The 20375-nt window shown below is 40.7% G+C and overlaps 1 protein-coding gene across 3 annotated transcripts; it reads right to left on the bottom strand.

Moving 5' to 3' along the window:
- Positions 1–640: 640 nt before the first annotated feature.
- On the bottom strand, positions 641–20375 carry socs7 (suppressor of cytokine signaling 7). Of its 3 annotated transcripts, XM_063475741.1 has the most exons (10): positions 18463–20375; positions 17802–17881; positions 14806–14910; positions 13229–13363; positions 12932–13077; positions 12507–12675; positions 6604–6732; positions 4900–5035; positions 4336–4479; positions 641–4185 (listed from the first exon to the last, which is right to left on the bottom strand). In XM_063475741.1, exons 1-9 carry the CDS (start codon positions 19998–20000, stop codon positions 4359–4361), a joined length of 2559 nt encoding a protein of 852 aa, XP_063331811.1. In that variant the 5' UTR covers positions 20001–20375; the 3' UTR covers positions 641–4185; positions 4336–4358. The 3 variants fall into 3 exon arrangements, with proteins under 3 accessions (XP_063331811.1, XP_063331813.1, XP_063331814.1); XM_063475743.1 differs by lacking the exon at positions 13229–13363 and having other exon boundaries at positions 642–4185; XM_063475744.1 differs by lacking the exons at positions 13229–13363; positions 14806–14910 and having other exon boundaries at positions 642–4185.

Genomic DNA, 20375 nt, shown 5'->3' with positions numbered 1-20375 from the left:
GTGCTTGCTCATAAGGGGTCATATGATTGTTGGGTTTTTCTCTGTATGTATTGTTGTAGGGTCTACCTTACAATATAAAGCACCTTGAGGCGACTGTTGTTGTGATTTGGTGCTGTATAAATAAAACTGAATTGAGTAATGGCACAATGTCTTGTTCTCTTAAGCTGATGTTAATTTCTTTATAGCAGGTTTTCCTATTTTATAAATAATGTCATCAAATTTTATAGTGGAGCAGATTTATTTAAAGTGAAAGTTTTTGGAGGGTTTTCTACAAAAAGAAAAAAAAAACAACAGATTTTGCTGAGCAGGCACACTTATCCATAAACCCTGTTAAGACAAAACTGTCAATCTGTCATTAATGTCATAGTTATGCCAAAGCAGTGATAGGTCTGTAGAATGATATTAGTATATTAGTTAGATCCCAGTATGCCAAGATTGAATTTTTCCTACTTTTAGTTTGTGTATCGCAGTCTCGCACAATGACCAACAATTGCTAACTTTAAATAAAATATATGGAAAATATACAAACAGCAGATTAGAGAAAGACTGCCAACACGAAGTCTGGCTTGTTGTTTCCAAATCTTTCAGTGATATTAATTAGTTTTAGTTAAATTCGTTAATTAGTTTTCCATAAACCAAAATAAAATTCAAAATGAGCTAAAGTTAGATCCCATCAATATGTTTACTGAAATATTTTCAGTCTTCTTTCAGTGAAAATACTCAAATTGGGGGAAAAATGCCACACACCAGGGTTTTTTGTTTCCTTTTTACTGGAAAAGCCAGTAGCCAGCTTCACGGTACTGAGAAACAGAATGAGGAAAATACACCTGGGCATTTCAACAAATAAAACAAACAGGTAGAGAGCAGTTATAGGAGGTATACACACTGAGAGGCAGGGCATTTTGGCAATAATCAAATGTTCCCAGATTCAATAATTTCAGTTCAGATGAGTCTTTCATTTCAGTAACTGAAACTATCTACCCTAAAGCAGGAAAAACCCCACATCAAATACCCGTTAGTATCGTAAACCAGCTTTCCGAGGACGTATTTTCTCTTTGGTGTAATTTCACTATTTCCGTATATATCTGTCTGAACATGAACAGCACCAATGTGAAGTCAACTGGGTCTTTTAAAAGCAACAAATACAGGAGTTTAAATAGACCAGAATACAATGCATTGGGAGAAGTAAGGAGCATGTGAAATCAGTGACAACCTTTACGTTCATTTATTTAATGAACTGTAGTAATGGCTGTCTCTTTACATCGTGGCTCAGTAATCAAAAATAAAGACAATAACTCTATATGTTTTAGGCATTCTTGGCAGAAGACAAGGCAAAAACATGAATCAACAGAACCCATAGCATAGCAGAAACTGCTATAAGCCAGCACCTGTGGGGGTCATTTCTCTGTGATTTAAATTACAGCAACAAAAACAACCAATTTTATGGCATAAGACATTTTATTGTGTTTTTGGGGGGGCGCTTAGGGAATAATGTGTTTACTATTATGTGATATTTTATACTCTGAAAAATCTGTCAAGTATTTAGTGGGCAATATAAAAGCTTTTTGTTTTTACCTATTAGAGGAGAACAGCCTAAGACTGCACACCTCTAAAAGCAAAACATTTCCTCCGCACCAAGCATAAATTGACTCTGAATGTTTTCTGAAAAATGTTATACATATAGCAGTCACTTTTTAGCTAAACATTGCTAGCACCAGGGTGGACCCTTTGTTGCCTCTAGAACTGTCTTAATTCTTCGTGGCACAGATTAAAGAAGGTGCTGGTAAACATTCCTCAGAGATTTTGGCCCATAACATCACACAGTTGCTGCATATTTGTCAGCTTCACATCTATGCCGCAAATCCAAAAGGATTGGAGGGCGTTTGAGCGCAGTCAACTCATTTTCACGTTCAGAAAATCTGTTTGAGATGCTCTGAGCTTTCTGATATGGTATGGATGGTACACCATGGTCATAAAAAGATTGACATGGTCAGCAACAATAATCAGGTAGCCTATGTAATTTAAATGATGCTCAGTTGATACCAAGGGGCCCAAAGTGTGCTAAGGAAACATATCTCACACTATTACATCACCTCCCCCAGGCTGAACCGTGACTACAAGGCGGGATGGATCTACGCTTTTATACTGCTTACACCACATTTTGACCCTCGTCATTCAACTGTTGCAGCAAAAATTCAGACCAGGGAACATTTTTCCAATCTTTCCATTTTTGATAGACGAATGCAAATTGTAGCCTCAGTTTGCTGTTTTTAGACAGGAGTGACACCCAGCTTCTCAAGGTTCAGCGTGTTGTGCATTCAGAGCAATTTCCTATATACCTATATTGTAAAACATGACTATTGGAGCAACTTTAAAGCAGAATGGCAATTTCCTCTAACCTCTGGCATCAAAAAGGCATTTTTACCCAGACAACTGCAGCTCACTGGATATTTTCTCTTTCCTTTTTTTCTGTGAACCCTAGAGATAGTTCCCCAAAAGTTAATTCTGTTCATCTGGACGTTTTCAGTGGGAGAAATGTTTCGTCACTCGTCCAAGTGACTTCTTCAGTCTCAGCTGACTGCAGGTTTCCCCCAATCTTATAAACAGTACATTTGCATAATGACTGAAACTAGCTCCACTGAAGGAACAATGGGCTGTGAGATAGACCTAGACCTAGAGATAGTTGTGCGACAGATAGCCTGTCTGGCACCAACAAAGAAGTCACCTTAAATCGCATTTTTTCCCCCATTCTGCTGCTCAGTTTAAACTTCAGCAGGTGATAATGACCATGTCTATATGCCTCAATACATTCGAGTTGCTGCTATGTGATTGGCTGATTAGATATTTGTCTTAATGGGCAGTTAAACAGGGGTACCTAACAAGGTGGCCAGTATGTGGACCCAGATTAGTTTAGGATGCTGTCTTAAGAAGATCAAAACAGTGTCTACCATGTTGTTATTTCAATTAAATAGATATTTTTAACAATATGACACAAAACGTCACAAAAAATCCCTACAAACATCCAGTGATGACTATATTTTGAAATGCCTATAGAATAAGCATACCAACTGCCTTCTAAATGGTTGCTCATAAGCAACACTTACACTCAGCAGCTCTGACTACCAACAGGTAAATCTCTGGGGACCATAGGCTTGCCAACACAAACAAAATGAGGATAGCACTTTCCTGGTAGCTACCGCAGATGAAATCGCGGACAGTAGAACAATCATATTGTGCCTATGTTGTTGAGAGGCCAAAGACAAAGAAGACTTAAAGCAAAACAGCTTGTATCTCAGAATTAACTCAATGGGTTTTAGCACTCAAAGCTCATAGTAGGTTCACATAAAGTAACAACAGTTGGCTAGCTATTTACCCAATAGAAGTGGGTGTTTGTTTGTTTTTTAAAAACAAGGAGTCCAGTTTAGAAAGTTGGGTTATAGCGAAAAATGCCTATTGCCACTTTAAAAAAATAGCTGGCACACTGATTAATGTATAATAGTGAAAATAACCAGTGCTGGTTGCTGCAAGTGAAAGCCACAGTCAATACTCTTAATATATTCCTTATACAACTTATACAACTTGAGGAGTTCTTTAAATTGTGTCATATAACATTAGATGAGTTTAAATAAAATGAAGAAATTTACTCACAGGATTTAAAAAAAAAAAACTTTTTTTAGCTGATTCACAGGGTCCAACTTTTGGGGTTCAGTTTCAGATGATGAAGACACCAAATGATTTGACAGGCCTCTGTGGCCCTGCCTCTGTGTGTATACCAGTACCGAGGACATCTTTTAATCCAAAATCCCTTTTTTTGACAAAATGGAAGGAAAAACAAGGAAATGGCAGCGAACAACAGTTGTACAAATTGACCAGTGCATTGTGTTTTAAAAGTCCATTTCAACAGGTTCAGGAAATTGAGTTCATAATTCAGGCTCTGTTTTTGTGCCTGTCGACATGTTTTCAGGTGAGTGTATCTCTACAGTCCCTCCTCAGAAGTCACTGAGTCCACTGCATATGCACCACGATTCAACTGCAAGCACACATCATTCCTCTCATTAGTCCAAATCCACACATAGGAGGGTCCATCCCAGTCACATTGGACACACAGATTTCCAGGGACTCTGATTGGCCGATGCTGGAAGACTGGTTGACCAGTACAGACAGTACAGTCCTCCACAGCAAAACCTGGAGATGAGGGTAAAACTATGTATATTAATGCTTTATATTAAGATTTCACCTGAGCATCTCAGTCATAGGATCAAGACATCGTTGGATTAGAACAGCACTATTTAGCACTCTAGAAATCAACAGCATGCTGTTGATAAACTAACTCACTTGAGCTGAGAAGAGCTCTGCTGCTACGTCTGCGACTCTGCCTCCTGCCCTACTCCCACTACCCTCCGGATGCTCTTGATTGACAGGTACATCTCCTCCTCAGGGTCATAGTAATAAAACTTACTCAGGTAGGAGATCAGCGGTCTGGAAAGAGGTGAAAAAACAGGCAAAAAATCAGTATCAAAATCAAAAGCTGGATTACTGAATGTAGAGATAAAGAAACAGAACAGAAGACACAAAAGTTTTAAACATCAGCACAAAAAATAAATGAAAACCAATCCAGGATTTTTCAAAATATCTCAGCTTTTGGTTGGATACCAATGAAACTATGCTAACACATACTGTTTTTATGACAAACAAAATGTACCGCCTTTTTCTCTACCTGAATTATGTGAATGGAGGTTGCTAGGTTAAAACCTCAGTAAGATCTATAAGTGAAAACCCATCAATAAAGAGTCTGTTAAAACCGTTCCAACACCTTGGAAAACAGCAGCATTATTCAGGATGCTGGCTTTCCACTCCTGTATATTTCAGCAAGTATATTTCCCAGTTGAAACTGAGTACCTGGGCAGTGGAAGCTCTTGGATGTGGTCGATGCGGACTATTTGTCGGATGCAAAAGCGACAGAGATGTTGAAGTGACTTCACGTTGCTGAAGCGAGACACAGGATACAGCAGCTGAACCGGAGTGGGAGGTAGTCCTGGGACAGAAAGAAACATTTTACTCAGTGAAACATTTTACTTTGCCCTTTCCCAATTTTGCTTTGTGCACACTGGTGGCCCAGTGACTAACATGTAGGCCTCCTTCACCTACTTTGTGTCCTCTTGTCAACTGTTGTGCCTGTAGCTTAATGGCCATAAATTCTTACAAAAACATAGTTTTATTTGTTTTGAGACTTGCAGGACTTTTCTTAAAAGAGATGCTAGTTTCCAGCTTCGTAATTTTATTCTTGGAATCTACTAGAGCAGCATTTTTATTTTATTTACAGTTAATCCTTATTTATCGTGTACTTTCATGGCTTTGGGATGGTGTATCAGTTCATCCAACTCTCCTTCGGCTCTTCCCCTTTAAGTCAGCTTCTCTTAGTAAACAGGATATCTGATCTCACTGGCATCACGCAGACACAGAAGTAGATAAAACTGTGTGAAACTCAGTGCTTAGAGCAATGTGAAGTATGAACTTCTGGTTTACAGGGATTAATTGTACATACACTTCTCTATCAGCATAGGCATCCACCGCTTCAACCTTAGACCACTTCGACACAACTCACAAATGAAGATCATTTCTGTGGAGCGATCCTTTCAACTAACCTGTTGCATGTGAGTCAATTATTCGCATTCTTTTAGCTCCATTTTTGGTCTCTACAGACGCCTGAGGGAAGTATCAGTCTCTTTAGCTGCTAATAGCAATGGATTTTTGGAGCATTTGCTCTGGCTGAAAATTATATTATCGTGGGAATAGGAATTAAACAAAAACAGTAGAGTTGTAGCTGTACAGGGAAGCAATGAGCTGAAATTCAATATAAAGCTCCCTAAACCCCATGGTAGAAGCAGATGCAGCTAGTCCGTTACTACGGACTAGCTGCACATTTAATGCATGTGAATGTATAGATTATAGGCTCTTTAAGCAGCCTGATTCTGTCATGTTTAGCAAGGATTATTCAAACAGGTGTAAATAAAGTATTTGCTAGACTAGTAGAGGAGCAATCCACAGGAAATTGGTGCTCGGTGAGTATTTCTAGCTCAAGATTTCGTTTAATATAAATATAACAGTAAAGGATTCATTTCAATCTGACTCAGTTATGTCTGATAACATTTTGTAGAGCACAGATATATTTCCCAATCAGAAGGTGCTACCTTACTTATTTTCATTTAGGTGTGATGCAGTAAACTACAGTGAATTGTGCGATATAGGTTGGCCTGAGGTCCACATGCATCACATCTGTGTCGGCATGATTCTCATCAGGGGTAAATCTGCTCACTGCTCAATGATATGTGTATAAATCGCACAGGTGGATGCAAAGGATACAATGGCATACAGTTACACTGTAGTATACACAAACTAGTGCAAATTTACTGTAAGACATAAATGACCAGATACCGTCACATGAGCATGATGCAAAACCTGAACGTAGACATAAAAATGGTACATATATAGCTATTCTCTCCTCTCCTCCCGGTCTCTCAGGCACTTCTCACTAAGGGGTGATTGAAATGTTTTTTTGATCAGTTGGAGCTGGGTGTTGATATAAAGCCTGTGTTGTTTCACCTGGGACTCTGGAGCGGAGGAAGTAGAGGAATTTCCCGTTTTTGGAGTGCATGATGGCTCGCTCGATGAACTCCACCACAGAGTGACAGCGGTCCTCAAACTTCGGGTGACACCACAAACTGAACGTCCCTGCAGGCAGTAAAAGAGGAATAGTTTCCCGTATGTACTGTATTATGTGTACTTTTTCAATATCTATAAATCGTCCCCACATGAGTAACGTTTTTATAAATGCAGCAAACATGTCAAAGATGAAACTGTTCCTGGATAGTTCTAAAGAGACTAAAGAGAACAAAAAATAAAGCTACACAAAAGGAAATTTCCATCAGCCTGTGCAGCTTTAAGATGTAAATCATGCCCTTTAGGTTCTGGAAATAATGCAACTTTAAAGGTAAAGTTCACCACTAAATCACTTTCACATACATTTCTACTGGCCTGAAGCGCTATTTATCCTTTTAGATGACTTTGATGTGAGGTGCCCAGTTTAGTAGAGCTTTGTGGAGCCCGAAGTGCCAAAAAGCACAGTTGACACACTCAGCAACATTGCAGAAATCATGACCCAGTTGCTCAGAAAATCCAGAAGCCTTTTTGTAAACAGTTTCATGCAGGAGTTGTTTGCTTTCTACTACCAAAAAAGGGCATGCAGCTAGCAAACATTACAGCTGTCACACTGTTGTGCATATGAGCCTCTGATCACAGGGATACGCAGGCCTCATGCTGCGTAGTAATACAGCTGGCAAGTTAAAAAAAAACCAGAAAGTGTCATGGTTCTGGGTCATTTGACCCCACCGTTTGAGTTTATGGTGGGGTTTCTTGTGTGTTGTAATATTTGGGGTTTCTATCTTTTGAGGATTGAGTTCTCTTTATTGTTTAGTTATATTTCCGTTTCCCTGTTTGTCTTGTGGAGATGTCTCGTCTCCCCTTCCTGTGAGTCATGTTTACTCCATGTTTCCCCAACCCATCATGGCTCTCTCTTGTGCTCTCTCATCCCCTCTCTCATTTGCCTTTCCTCCTGTGTCAGGCTCATGTGTCAGTCTACATCTCTGTGTTTCCTGTTTTATTTTGATAGTCTTGAGCTCTATGTTCAGTATGTTTAGTTTTGCTTCCCCTGTGGTGTCATGTTCATTTGTATCAGCTGTGTTCTCCAGGTGTTTCCACTTCCCTCATTGCCCTTCTGTGTATTTAAGTCCTGTCTTCCTTTGTTCCTTGTCAGGTCGTCTGTTCGTCTACCCGTGTCTGCTCTCCTTGCCGTGTTCATGGTCTGTAGTTTTCCCACGCTCTCTATGTTTAGATCTTTGTTTAGTTTTTCCCCAGTTTAGGTTTTTGGTTAGTTTATCTCTGTGTTATTTTGCCTTTGTTTCTCATATTTCCTGCCTCAAGCGTTTGCGTTTGAGTCCTCTTAAATAAATACAGCGTCTGCACTGCAGACACGTGACAAAAAGAAATATTAAGGTAGAAATTACCAGAGAGCAGTTCATAATTACCTAATACTGAATAAAAATAATTTACAAACAGCCAATATGTGAACAGACAAATGCTATGAGTGATTCGACTTCCTGTTGACTTCACAGTGGTTCTTTCTCTTGAAGCCTTTCTGCCCTCAGTTCATGCTGGGTCTTGATGCATTCATGCAAACAAGATTGTACTGATGCGAACATGTTGTGTCAGTGAAGGCTGCATATCTGTATAATGAATGTGTTTTCAGCCATGATGCTGTGGCCATGTAATAGTGACTCATTAATGTACAGCCCCAGTTATGAACATCTGCATGGGAGCGTGCGTACTGGAGTATGTGACCAGTCACACATTCATCTTTGTACAAGTCACCTTGTTAGTTTGTCACACATGTGAGGCGTGTGCACATGTGCATGTGGCGCCCTGTGAGTTATTCATGCTTCATGCGTTTTGGTTTCAATTTGCTCGATCTGTACAGGCCTGTCTGCTTACACATAATGTTTTCAGGTCTGTCTATATGTTTACTGTAGACAGATTGCTATATTACTGTATGTAAGTCTGTATGTAGGTCTGTAGCTTATCTACTGAAATGGTGCTAATAGACTTTAAAACAGCTCAGTCAATTATATGAAGATTTGTTTGTCTCCTTTACATTAAAAAAATGCCAAATATACAATGACACTTTTATCGAACTTCAGATTTTTGCATACAGTGCTTCCCGAGTTTTGTATAAAGAGACATTAACCTTTTTAATGTTGCTGATTTTGTCTGCTGGGTTGAGTCAGGTACAGTCTGTTTTTACTCTGTTAATTTATTGCAGAACTACAGCTTGGAATCCAAAACAAATCCCCCCATGGGGACCAATAAAATTGCTGATATGATGAAACTGACTTCATCTCATCTGTAAGTCAAAGCCTTCTACTTGTCAGCTAGACCCCATTCCTACAGTTTTGGTTAAGGCATGTCTACCTTCTTTGCTTCCCCTCATATCTGCTATCATCTACTCTTCACTTACCACTGGAACTGTTCCTGCTTCCCTCAAAATTGCTGCCATCACCCTAATATTGAAAAAAACTGGTCTAGATCCCAATAACTTTGAGAATTTTCAACCTATTTCCAATCTACCATTCCTTTCAAAAATTCTTGAGAAAATAGTTGCCACACAACTCCACTCACTTTTAACTAATAATAATCTGTATGAACAGTTCCAGTCTGGTTTTCGCCCCTCCCATAGCACTGAAACAGCACTTATAAAAATAACCAATGATCTTCTTATGGCAGCTGACTCCATTTCCATTCTTATTCTCCTCGATCTGAGCGCTGCTTTCGATACTATTTCTCACTCTATTCTTCTCAGTAGGCTAGCCTCTATCGGTCTCTCCCATACTCCACTAGCCTGGTTTAAATCATACCTGTCTGATCGCACTCAGTTTATTCAACTCAAATCCTTTACTTCTCAGCCCTTTCCTCTGACCACTGGCGTGCCCCAGGGATCTGTCCTGGGGCCCCTTCTTTTCATTATCTACCTTCTTCCGCTTGGACACATTTTCCGTCAATACAATATCCAGTTTCACTGTTATGCCGATGAAACCCAGCTTTATCTGTCCACTAAACCTAATTCTCCTTTTCCCCCATCCTCCCTCACCCTCTGCTTAGCCGAACTAAATTCATGGTTCTCTTCTAATTTTCTCAAACTCAATAGTAATAAATCCGAGCTCCTCTTGGTAGGCACTAAATCAACATTATCCAGAACCAACAGTTTCTCTGTTACTATCAATAACTCACCGGTCTTCGTTTCTTCCTCTGTGAAAAGCTTGGGTGTCATCCTCGACAGTACTCTATCTTTCAATTCACACATTAATAATGTCACTCGGTCTGCATATTTTCAATTGCGCAACATTAATCGTCTCCATCCTTTTCTCACCCCACATGCCACTGCCATTCTTGTCCATAGCCTTGTTACTTCCCGGATTGATTATTGTAATTCACTTCTTTTTGGTCTTACTCAAAAATCCATCCACAAGCTCCAACGCATCCAGAACTCTGCTGCCCATATTATCACCAGGACCCCTTCTATCCACCACATCACTCCTGTCCTGCAGCAGCTTCATTGGCTTCCGGTCAAATATCGTATCAATTTCAAAATACTCTTGTACACATTTAAGGCTATTCATCATCTCTCTCCTCCATATCTCTCTGATCTGGTTCAGATCACCGCCCCATCTCAATGTCTTAGATCTTCTTCTTCCCTTTCTCTCTCCGTCCCCTCCCCTCGTCTTGCCACCATGGGGAGCAGGGCTTTCAGCTGCTCTGCTCCACGACTCTAGAATTCCCTACCTCCTGATTTAAGAAATACCTCTTCCTTCTCTCTCTTTAAGTCCCAACTCAAAACTCACTTGTTCAAAATAGCTTATCCTACATAACCTCTCCACTCTATTTTAAATTTGTTTTATGTCTTATGCTTTTATGATTGTGTAAACTGCTTACTTTTATGCTGCTTTTTTTATTCTACTGTGTACAGTGACCTTGAGTGTTCTGAAAGGTGCTTTTAAATAAAATGTATTATTATTATTATTATTATCATATCTTATGTTACTTTACATAAGATACTTTACACAACAAAGTTCTATAAATGCAAACTTGAGTAAAATCGTGCCAAAGTATTTTCTCCAGAGGCAAGCATGACGTTTTTTGTGCTTTTATTCCACAAATGTATCTGTGTGAACAGTCTGACCTTTTTTTGTTATTTGCCTTCAGTTCCACATCTCATTTTTAGACTCAAACTGTTTAACTTGTGCACTTTGTATGCTATACTTGGCTCTCTAATGCATAAGGTGTTGTTTGGAACCTGCTGTGTCTGTCTGGCAATCAAGAGTGTGGCAATAAATCAAAGTCTAGATAAACATCTTCATCTTTAATGATGAAATTTTTGACACATTAACATTTATTAACATGTTGCATCAAGATCCTTCTCTATGCCTATGCTCACCTGCAGAGTATGAATAGCATGAAAACTGCTTTTGTTTGGCAGCTCTTTCTAAATACACTTCGCACAAAGTGAAGAGTGGCTAAAGTGGAATATAGAGTACAGTTTGATGTGCACATTTGTGTATGATACTTAGCTTGCGTGTGTGCATGTAGGTCTTACGTGACTCATTGTGGTAATATGTGCTCACAAATATCCGCATTACACGCCTGAGATGTTGAATGACCATCATATGGCACTGTGTGAGTGGGTGTTTGTGTGTTTTTTTGAAGCTCTATCTTTCATTTTAGATTTACAGTAAGAATAAGAAGAATAAGAATAACTTGGCATAACTGAATCAACCTCTTAATACAGTTGTAACTTGCGAGACTTATACTTTATCTTCTACAAGGTTTTGTAGCCCTATAACTACGGTCCACATGCTTCCAAACATTTTATACAATGTGGAATATTTGCCAACTGAGGAGCACCATGAGGATTAGATCCTTTATTGGATTTAATTATGTAAAGTGTTTGCACTTCAACATTACTTGATACTCTTCTTTTATCAATTTCATGCTGACAAATATGAGATTGGTCAGAATGCAAAGATAAATCTTTATCTCCAAAACCTTAAAAGTCTGAACACCTCATAGTCTGAACCTACTATGACTGTCCACAAAAAAACAAACACACAGACAGAAAAGGAAGGAGGGCAAACTCTCTAACAGAATAAGCCTGTAAATTCAGTCCAGTACAACTTACCCAGACCTCTGAGCTCTATCCTAATGCTACCCACAATCTATAAACTCTATAAAAACTAAATAAGTCTTACTAGAAAGATAATGACATCAAAAAACTAAAACACAACACATGGCACATGACACCAGCTATAAGTCTGAATATCTTAATGTCACCTTCATATCAGATACACAGAAAATCTTTGTCCAGTGACATTGCCGAAATATTTTTGAATGCAATGATTCCCTCACAGGAAAAGCTAACACCATACTACATGGAAACAATGCACATTAATAATCTTAGAAAAGGACTGGTACAAGTATCGTCAAAGCAAAATCTATCTTAACCTTGCAAGCTGGGAAGATGTGATAAATACAGCAGAATGATCAGTTTATAATAAACAATGTGGATTCTAATTAATTAAGATGGGACTGAAAAAACAGTTTGTTCTGTCGCCTGAAGCATCATTGAAACCGTGAATATATAGCTGACTACATACGCAGCACTGCAGCCTCGCTTTGTCCATTTAAATTAACTAATAAGCTGGTTTATAGTGTAGCATCACTGCTAGTGTAGAATGGTCATGTTAGGAGGATGTTTTTTATTTATCTAGTTCAGGGGATTACTCTAGAAAATTGGCCTTTGGGTTAACTCTGGCATAATTTCAATAGTATAATTAACAATCATTGCCTCTGTTAAGTTCATAAATAATCCCAACTGAGAGGTGTGTGTGTGTGTTTCTCACCTCTGTAGTGCTCCATGCGAGTGTGGTGTGTGACTCCCTGTGATCTGAAGCTGAGGCTCAGGATGTACCGAGGGTCTGAGCTGTCACGAACCAGGAAGGATCCGTCTGGTTTACCCTTCAGCTTCATCTCCGCGTCCTCCCAATTCATGGGACCCCAGTACCAGCCGCACTGCAGGTTGAACCCCACCCCCCAATAAAAAACAAAGAACAACCCCCACCCCCCCCCACCCCCCAAAACAGAGAAGCATTCTTAGTTAAGCTTTTCTTTTCTCTGATCAATAACCTTTGGAAATAACCTCTACATAAACAGATTGTAAAGCCATCCCAAAAAACAGAAGAAGACTTTGTACATTTTATGGATTTATAGGAAGTTACACTTTGTATAGTTGACCATACAATGAGAAGATACATCAATATCATCTTACCTTCTCCAGTTCTCTCAGACTGGCAGTGAAGTTGCTGGCTTCCGACCGCCGCAGGGCACACAGCATGGGGGGTGGGGCCTGTCTGATGGGGGGTGGAGCATCAGCTGATGATGGGTTGGAATGAGGAAGGGCCCGTAGGAAAGCATCTATATGAGAGATGTTAAAGGTGCCAGATGAAGCATTTTTAACATAAACATGTCTGTACTACTAACTGACGCACATTAGCTTATTATAATGAGAGCAGGAAGTCACTAATCTCTGACCACAATTCCCATCATCCCTCAGGACAGATCTTACCATTGAGGCTGAGACTGTGCTGGATGGTAGTGTGGGAAGGAGGAGGAGGAGGAGGGAGAGGCAGAGGAAGAGACTGCAGAGAGGCGCCCATGACGCTCACTAGGAAAGGCCCAGGCTGGGGCCCGGCTATGTCGTCTGGAAGAAGCGCAGGAAGCAAGGGAGGAAGGCAAAGGAGGTAAATGAAGACAGTAGGGAGGAAGGAGAGAGGAACGACCGAGAGAAGAAGAAAGAGTGAGGAAGAGGAAAAAAGAAAAGGTGTTAGGAAAGGAGAAGGGAGGAAGGAGGTTTTGTCAGCACCATCGGACAGAAAGTCTCAAGCTCGGAAATGAAACTTTACCACCTTTATAATTGACAAGTATTACACGTAAAGACCAAAAACAACCACACATTTATCCAAATCCTATGAGTGTAATCAAACCTAACACATCCTGCTAGGTTGTCTAAAAACTATTAAATCAATCTATGAGCCACAGTGCCGCCCCGAGGGGCATGTTCTTTCATTACTATACATACACGTGCAGTTTGTTTTCACTCAGTTCCATACAGCGCTAAATGTGTATTAATAACCCCGGATAAGTGCACTACTAAGTAAAGTTTAAAACTGAAGCTGTAAAAAATACAAAAGCTGTGGATTTCTGAGGATTTTTAAAACATCTTCACAGAGCACAAGAAAAGACCCGCATATCGTTGCTGACAGAAAATTAATTAGTCTCGATCACGCCTAATAAGTGCCTAAGTCCAGTACACATGTGGGTCTGAAAATAAGATAACCTTTGATAAAAACACTACATTTGAAGTTCAGAAATTTGACATTAAATAATAAAACATAATGTATAAATAAATATTTCTCAATACATAAATTAATATGCAAACAAATGCACAAAAGGGTATTAAAAATAAGTGCAGGCATTATTTAATAAAATGTCCATTTACTTCTGGTGTGTGTAATGTATATTCTTTTCCATTATTTATTTGTATTCTAACATATATACATATATATATATATATATATATATATATATATATATATATATATATATATATATATATATATATATATATCCTCTTATTTATGTGTTGTTGTTTTTTTTGTTTAGATCACCTCGCAGCAGTAGAAAACATCATCTACCAGTCAGTACAAACTGTATCACCAAAAAACAAAGTCAGTGGAAGTAAAAATAGACAAACAGGAAGACTAAATGTTTTTCCCTCTTCTTTGCTATCGATTGAGTCACTGCATCCAGATTTCAAATTAAATCTGTAGATTGCTGTTGACCTTTCAAAAGCTTCCACAATCAGATTACAGCAGATTATAAAAATTCGTCTGTGTCTGAGTTTCCAGAAATGTCCGGCAGTAACCAAAACTACTAAGCAAGACAGAAATATTAAGAGAAACTGCCTGGGCTTCAATTCCATCTGAGCTATAGCCCAGCTGCAGTGAAGCTCTCTGAAACCAAAAGCTTACAAAGGTTTGTTTTTTTATGGGCTTTATACTTTATGGATACTGTAAGTGAACTACTACTATTGGAAGAAGACGAGAAGAGAAACAGAAACTGACAGGAAGTAGAGAAAAGTACCTAAGAGACTGAGACTTCGACGAGGAGGGGGTGGAGGTGTAGGTGGGTGTGGCGTATTCACCCCTCGCTGTGAAATATCCACATCCACTAGAGAAACTGTCTCACCTGAACACAGGAGGAAGAAAAGATAAGAAGAAAGAGAGAGAAAGAGGAAAGTGAGCAGACGGTAAGACAGTGAAAGGGGCTGTGCTTTGTGAACCTGTAACTGTGTGTTGTTTTGTCTGTGCTGCAGCATGCCATTAAAGCTGCACCAGGCAGGATGTTTATGGAAAATTACACCCAGCTAATCAGCCTAAATCACTACAATAAAGGAGAACATCCCATCTCAGCTAATTGAAATGCTGCACATTCAATGTTTACCGAAGTCAAACCCTGCAGTAGGGCATGGTTGCTGGCAGGGAAAGAAACAAAATCAAAGGGTTAAGAGCCAAACCCTCACCGTCTCCTCAAGAGCAGAAAAAGCTGGACTTGCCCACATCCAGTCTCAGCCACCAACATCGCTTTAGCTCGCTTTTTGGTTGTGAAACATCACATACAGGCTGGGCTGGTAAACATGAGCAAGCCATGGGCACGGCTTCAGGGTTCTGAAAGTCCCCAAGATTTCAAACGAATCATCCTCACAAACTCTGCAACATGAAGCAATGCTGGGTGCAGCTTTAATGTTTTGGTCTAACTGGAGGTTGTGAAGCTTGTGCTCACAAACTCCAAAAATTCTCAGTCTGTGAGTAATGTGGGAGACTGCATAGAGGGAACGTCAGAGGCCGCCATAGGTGCTGAATCAAGTTTTGCCTTATGAGCCACAAACCTTCTCTCCCTTTTTACCTTTGTGCTAAATCAGCTTTTATCTACTGCATCAGTTGCAGTTTTAGCATGTAGTGTTTTGGTAAATTGTGAGATGACCATGTTGGGGTCTCACTGACATCATAAAGCTCCAAAAGTAGAAAAATAAACTGAATGAAACTGAGCATTAGATCTTTTTGAAGACTGAGATTTGTAGCCACAGATATTAATTTTATATACAATTACATCATTATCTGAAACATGGAAAAGAGAACATAACAGGTAACTTTAACAACATTTGGTCTCACTATACAATCCAGCGTTATAGGATCTACTTCATGATTTATAGTTGTAAACACTCGCCATACTTAATATCTAATCTCATCACGTAACATAAAAACACTTTATATCAGGTTCATGTTGACTCAGTTTCACATTCTACTGCCCCAAATGCTTTCTACAGCACTATATGTGGCTTAATCTGCACTACTACAAGTGCACTACTTACTCCTGTCTAAATAACTTGTGCTTAAAAACGCAGGGCCAGCTGTTTTTTGGACTTATTTACAAGTTGATAAAATAAAACTACATTTGTGAACATTTTACATCTGCAGTGGGAATTAATGAGCTTGGATCAGTATTTCAAAGAAGTTTGTCATTTGGAGTGAAATGTGTTTACTTGTTTCTCTTATCTTGCAATGTTTGTCCGAAAAAAGTTAAAAGGGTGAAAGAAAGATATAAACTGTCTAATTTCATTCTTATGACTTGCTAACTGTACATATAGGATGGAAATCATAGACTTTATAGGGCTTTTCGTGTTATACATTTTGTGCTAATCTTGGCTTCTTGCATCAGCTTCTTGGATAGAAATGAGACTGGAAGTGTCTTCCAGTGTATCCTTGGACTACCTGGCTTTGACATCAAGCTAACATTTTTACTAACATGTGGAAGTGTTCCACCATTGTAATTTTAAGATTGTTCTTCTTATGTGTTTTGGGTGACAGACTGGATATGTTTGACAGGTATGTGTGATTTTATTAAGAAAAATATTCCCCGAAAAAGTTCTAAAACAAACTCCAGACTCAGCTTTAAATTAATCTTCAGACTGTCACATTACATCATTTCATCTTTCAGAAACAGGACTGTGTTTTGGAGGAGGAATATATTTTTGTGATGGGATTTAATGTGAAAATTTCGGATATGTACAGAGAGAGAAGGGGTTATGTGAATTAGTTACTACAAATTAATGTCAAAGATAGTAAAGGCAGACATGAAGAATTGTAATTTTGTTATTTATGCTGAATGTTTTTTAACTTCATCTTAATAGTTAAACTGTCCTTAGTCACTGAAAACAATATTTATCATATTATACTGTTTTTTGTTTCCATTTAAATGATCAAAAGAGACAATTTTCACTCAAGCCCCACCAACTTGCTAATTAAAACTCCTTTCTAATGAGCAGTAGCCAATCAGAAGAAAAGTGGCTTAAAACAAGATTGCTCTTAAAGGTGTAGGTGCTAAAACAGCTTGTCTTATGAGTTGCACCAACACTCAGTGCAAGATGAAAAAGGATTGTTTAGAACTCCAAATTATGTAAAACCTCCCAAGTAACATCCAAGAATAAAAATCTAGAGCTGGAAATGAGCATAATATGTTCCCTTTAAACATCCATTGTTTAGTTTTATCAGCCCCAAAGCCTAAAGTAGATTTTAAGATTAATTACCAGCTTAAACAACATGTGCTTCGATTCAAAGTATGAATGTTTTGCCAAATGGAGCTGAAGTTGTGATAATTATTGCAGCAAAGAGTATATCTGCTCGTCTTTTCTGCTACGACTTGACTGTTGAAAAAAAAAATAAAACTTAATATCTTAAAGGCTCCTCATGTGTACTGTCATTCACTCTGGTAAATCACACCTCTGCTCAGGTTATTGTTGGATGTGCCAGGAGCCTGACACAACATTCCTCCGTTTTGTCGCTTTTATGTGACAATAAACTGAATATTTTGATGTGGTTGTGGCTTCTTTCTTTTCTTTTCTTTTTGGAAAAAGGAGTACATTCAGAATTCATACATTTCTTTCTCAAATTAAGAGTTATACTATTATGTTGATTATTTACAAGCTTATCAGAAGGTTTGGGTGATGGATATCAGAGGGGTTTTCCTCTTTGAGCACAAAGCTGTGAGAGAAACAAAACCAAAGCCAAAGCAACCCTTACCAGTGAAAGTTGAGAGAGAGGCAGAGAGGGAGGCTGGGGAAAAGGCACTGTGGGCCCTGGTCAGTCTGGGCTGGCTGTGGCTGAAGAAGAAGGAGAAGAAGAAGAAGAAGAAGAAGAAGAAGAAGAAGAAGAAGAAGTAGAAGAATTATGAGAAGAGAATTAGATTGCAGAAGAAGTATTAGTGCAGTCTCTGCTTAGCTTTAATAGTGTGTGGGTCCTGCAGCTCTCTCTCTTTTTTTGCATTTTCTGTTTGATGCTCTTAGCTCCAGCACTAAAGACTTCTGAAGCTATGTTTTTTAATCATAGCCTGCCTTCAGTGTGCTGCTGTGAATAATGACTTAGCTGTGAAGACAATAGAGGGTGACAAGCCAGAAAGGTTAGAACAAAATCTCAGCATCTAATAACATGTAGCACCAAAAAGTTCTAAAAGAAAGATCTGGCAGATGAGAGAGTTCAAGCCTCTGGAAATCAATGTTCAGCTTACAGAAAAGGTTAGGATGTTTCACTGGCCGAAATTTAATAATGAACTTCCTATTTCTTATGTTAGGTTAGACTTTTTAAAAAGTCTCTGACCTACATGTATTAAGACAGCTTTTATGTTTTTAACTTGCTATGTTTACTTGTTCTGACCCTGACAGAAGATCTGTTTAGGATTTCTTACCTGTCTGCATCCTGCTCAGCACCCGCTGCACACGCCATGTCCACCAGACTCCCGGCAGAAGATACTGAATAAGTCACTGAGGGCCTTTTATCCAAAAGGTGACTGGAGCCGCTGCAGCTTTTAGTCCGGAACAATTTGCTCAGTCTGATCTTTAACGAGCCCTTTTTTGACTTCCCTGGAACTTTGAGCATCTTTTCCCCGCCCGTGGCCCTGCCCGTGGGAGTCCGGGGCGCACTGGCGCACCGCTCCGGCCGCCTTCTGGGAGTCGACGCCTGGCTCAGGTTCGGGCTTGTGGCCCAGGGCGAGCTCTGGGCCGGGGTAGTCGACGATGACTTGGCTGAAGCATGCGTGACAACCTCTGTATTCCCACAGCTTACCTGCGAGAGCCGGCCGGATAAGTTCCCGTGGAGGCTGCACACCTGCGTGGCAATGTGCGCCGCAGCCGCTGCTTCTGTCGCTGTCTCCTCCACCTGCCTCCTCAGTTCCACTTGAAAACTGCTGATGGAGAAAGCCCCGGACATTTTCTGAACAATTTCCCTTTTCCTGTTGAGTAAAAACTCCCGGCGTCCGTTTTCATCATCTGCCTCATCCTCCGGACACTCGTCCATGTCCAAACCGTCAACGTCCCCGTTCCCCAGCCCTTCCAGCACCAACAATGCGTCGCTAGTCTCTGTTGGGTCATCGCCGGGCTCTACTCCCCCTCCTGCCGGCCTATGTGCACTCTGACACGAACAGTGTGGGAGCTCGCCTGCTTTGAACAGCATTTTGGGTACCGCGCCAACCCCAAGCTCCCCGAACCGCCGGGCCAGCTCAAACACGGCTCCTTCCCTGTCCCTGGTGGCGCATCCCCATTTAGAGTCAATCACGGTGAGAGGGTTAGATCTCTCCGTCAACACGGGCCACGCTGGCGTAGTGGCGATGAGTCGATGCCGGTGGCATAGCTCAGCCGCTCCCTGCATCTCCACAGAGGCTGGCGAATGCGCTCCCCATGTCCGGTCTAGCAGGTTCTGCTGCTGCTGCTGAACCTCTCTGACACCGAGAGTGTTGTTATTGACCGCTGGGCTGGAGCAGCCAGATCCCGGGCTCTGATCCAGAGCATCCCTCGGCTGACTCCGACGGTCTAATTCCAAAATCCCCTCTCCATTCCGCATTATATTGGAGAAGACTAGCAACTGAGGCCGTAGGCCGGGGCTGGGAGCGAAGTCAAACCCCTGGGCCTCCATGGAGCTCTGCGGCGGCGGAGGCGCGGACAGTGTGGCTCGGCTCTCCGTCACCCCAGAGTCAGGTGCAGCCGTGCCCTCGGTGCTCGGCTGTGCTTTGTTCAGGTGGCTGCTGGGATGCTGGAGGCCCTCAGTTGGATCTCGGCTTATATCCAAACCCGCTTTGACGCCGCTGTGAGCCAGGACCTCCTTCCCCAGCCCTGCCACCACTCCTCCCGGCGGCAGATTCCCGTTTTCTGCGTCCAAACGGTCATCCTCGGCCACGGAAACCAGGCGCATCAACACAAAATCGGGCGACATATCTTGAGCGTTGTTCATAATTGTTCGTCAGGATCACGAAACGAGAATTGCTAGGCGATCTGCTCTTCACATAGCTAACCGCGGAGATCTCGTTCCTATAATAAAGAAAGGACCAAGCCGCTGCTGCCTCCCATAAATAGGCTATGAGCGAAAACGTCAAAAAAATATATCAGGCGATGCTTTCATCCTCCTCCTCCCTTTCGCCAACGCAGCGTCCGTTAAATATGTTGAAGAAATGCGTGCAGTTTGCTCCGGGCAGCAGGCGGACCCCTGGGTCAGACATGCGGTCTGATTTCAGTAGAATAAAAGCCAGCAGAGTCTCCGGTCAGTGACCACAGTCTGCCTCTCTGTTCCGAGCCAGGCCCCACCCGCTCCTCCTCCGCTCAGCCCATA

Source organism: Pelmatolapia mariae, linkage group LG6 (genome assembly GCF_036321145.2).
Source record: "Pelmatolapia mariae isolate MD_Pm_ZW linkage group LG6, Pm_UMD_F_2, whole genome shotgun sequence".
NCBI classification, from domain to species: domain Eukaryota; kingdom Metazoa; phylum Chordata; class Actinopteri; order Cichliformes; family Cichlidae; genus Pelmatolapia; species Pelmatolapia mariae.
This window is presented reverse-complemented; position numbering and strand designations above follow the sequence as displayed.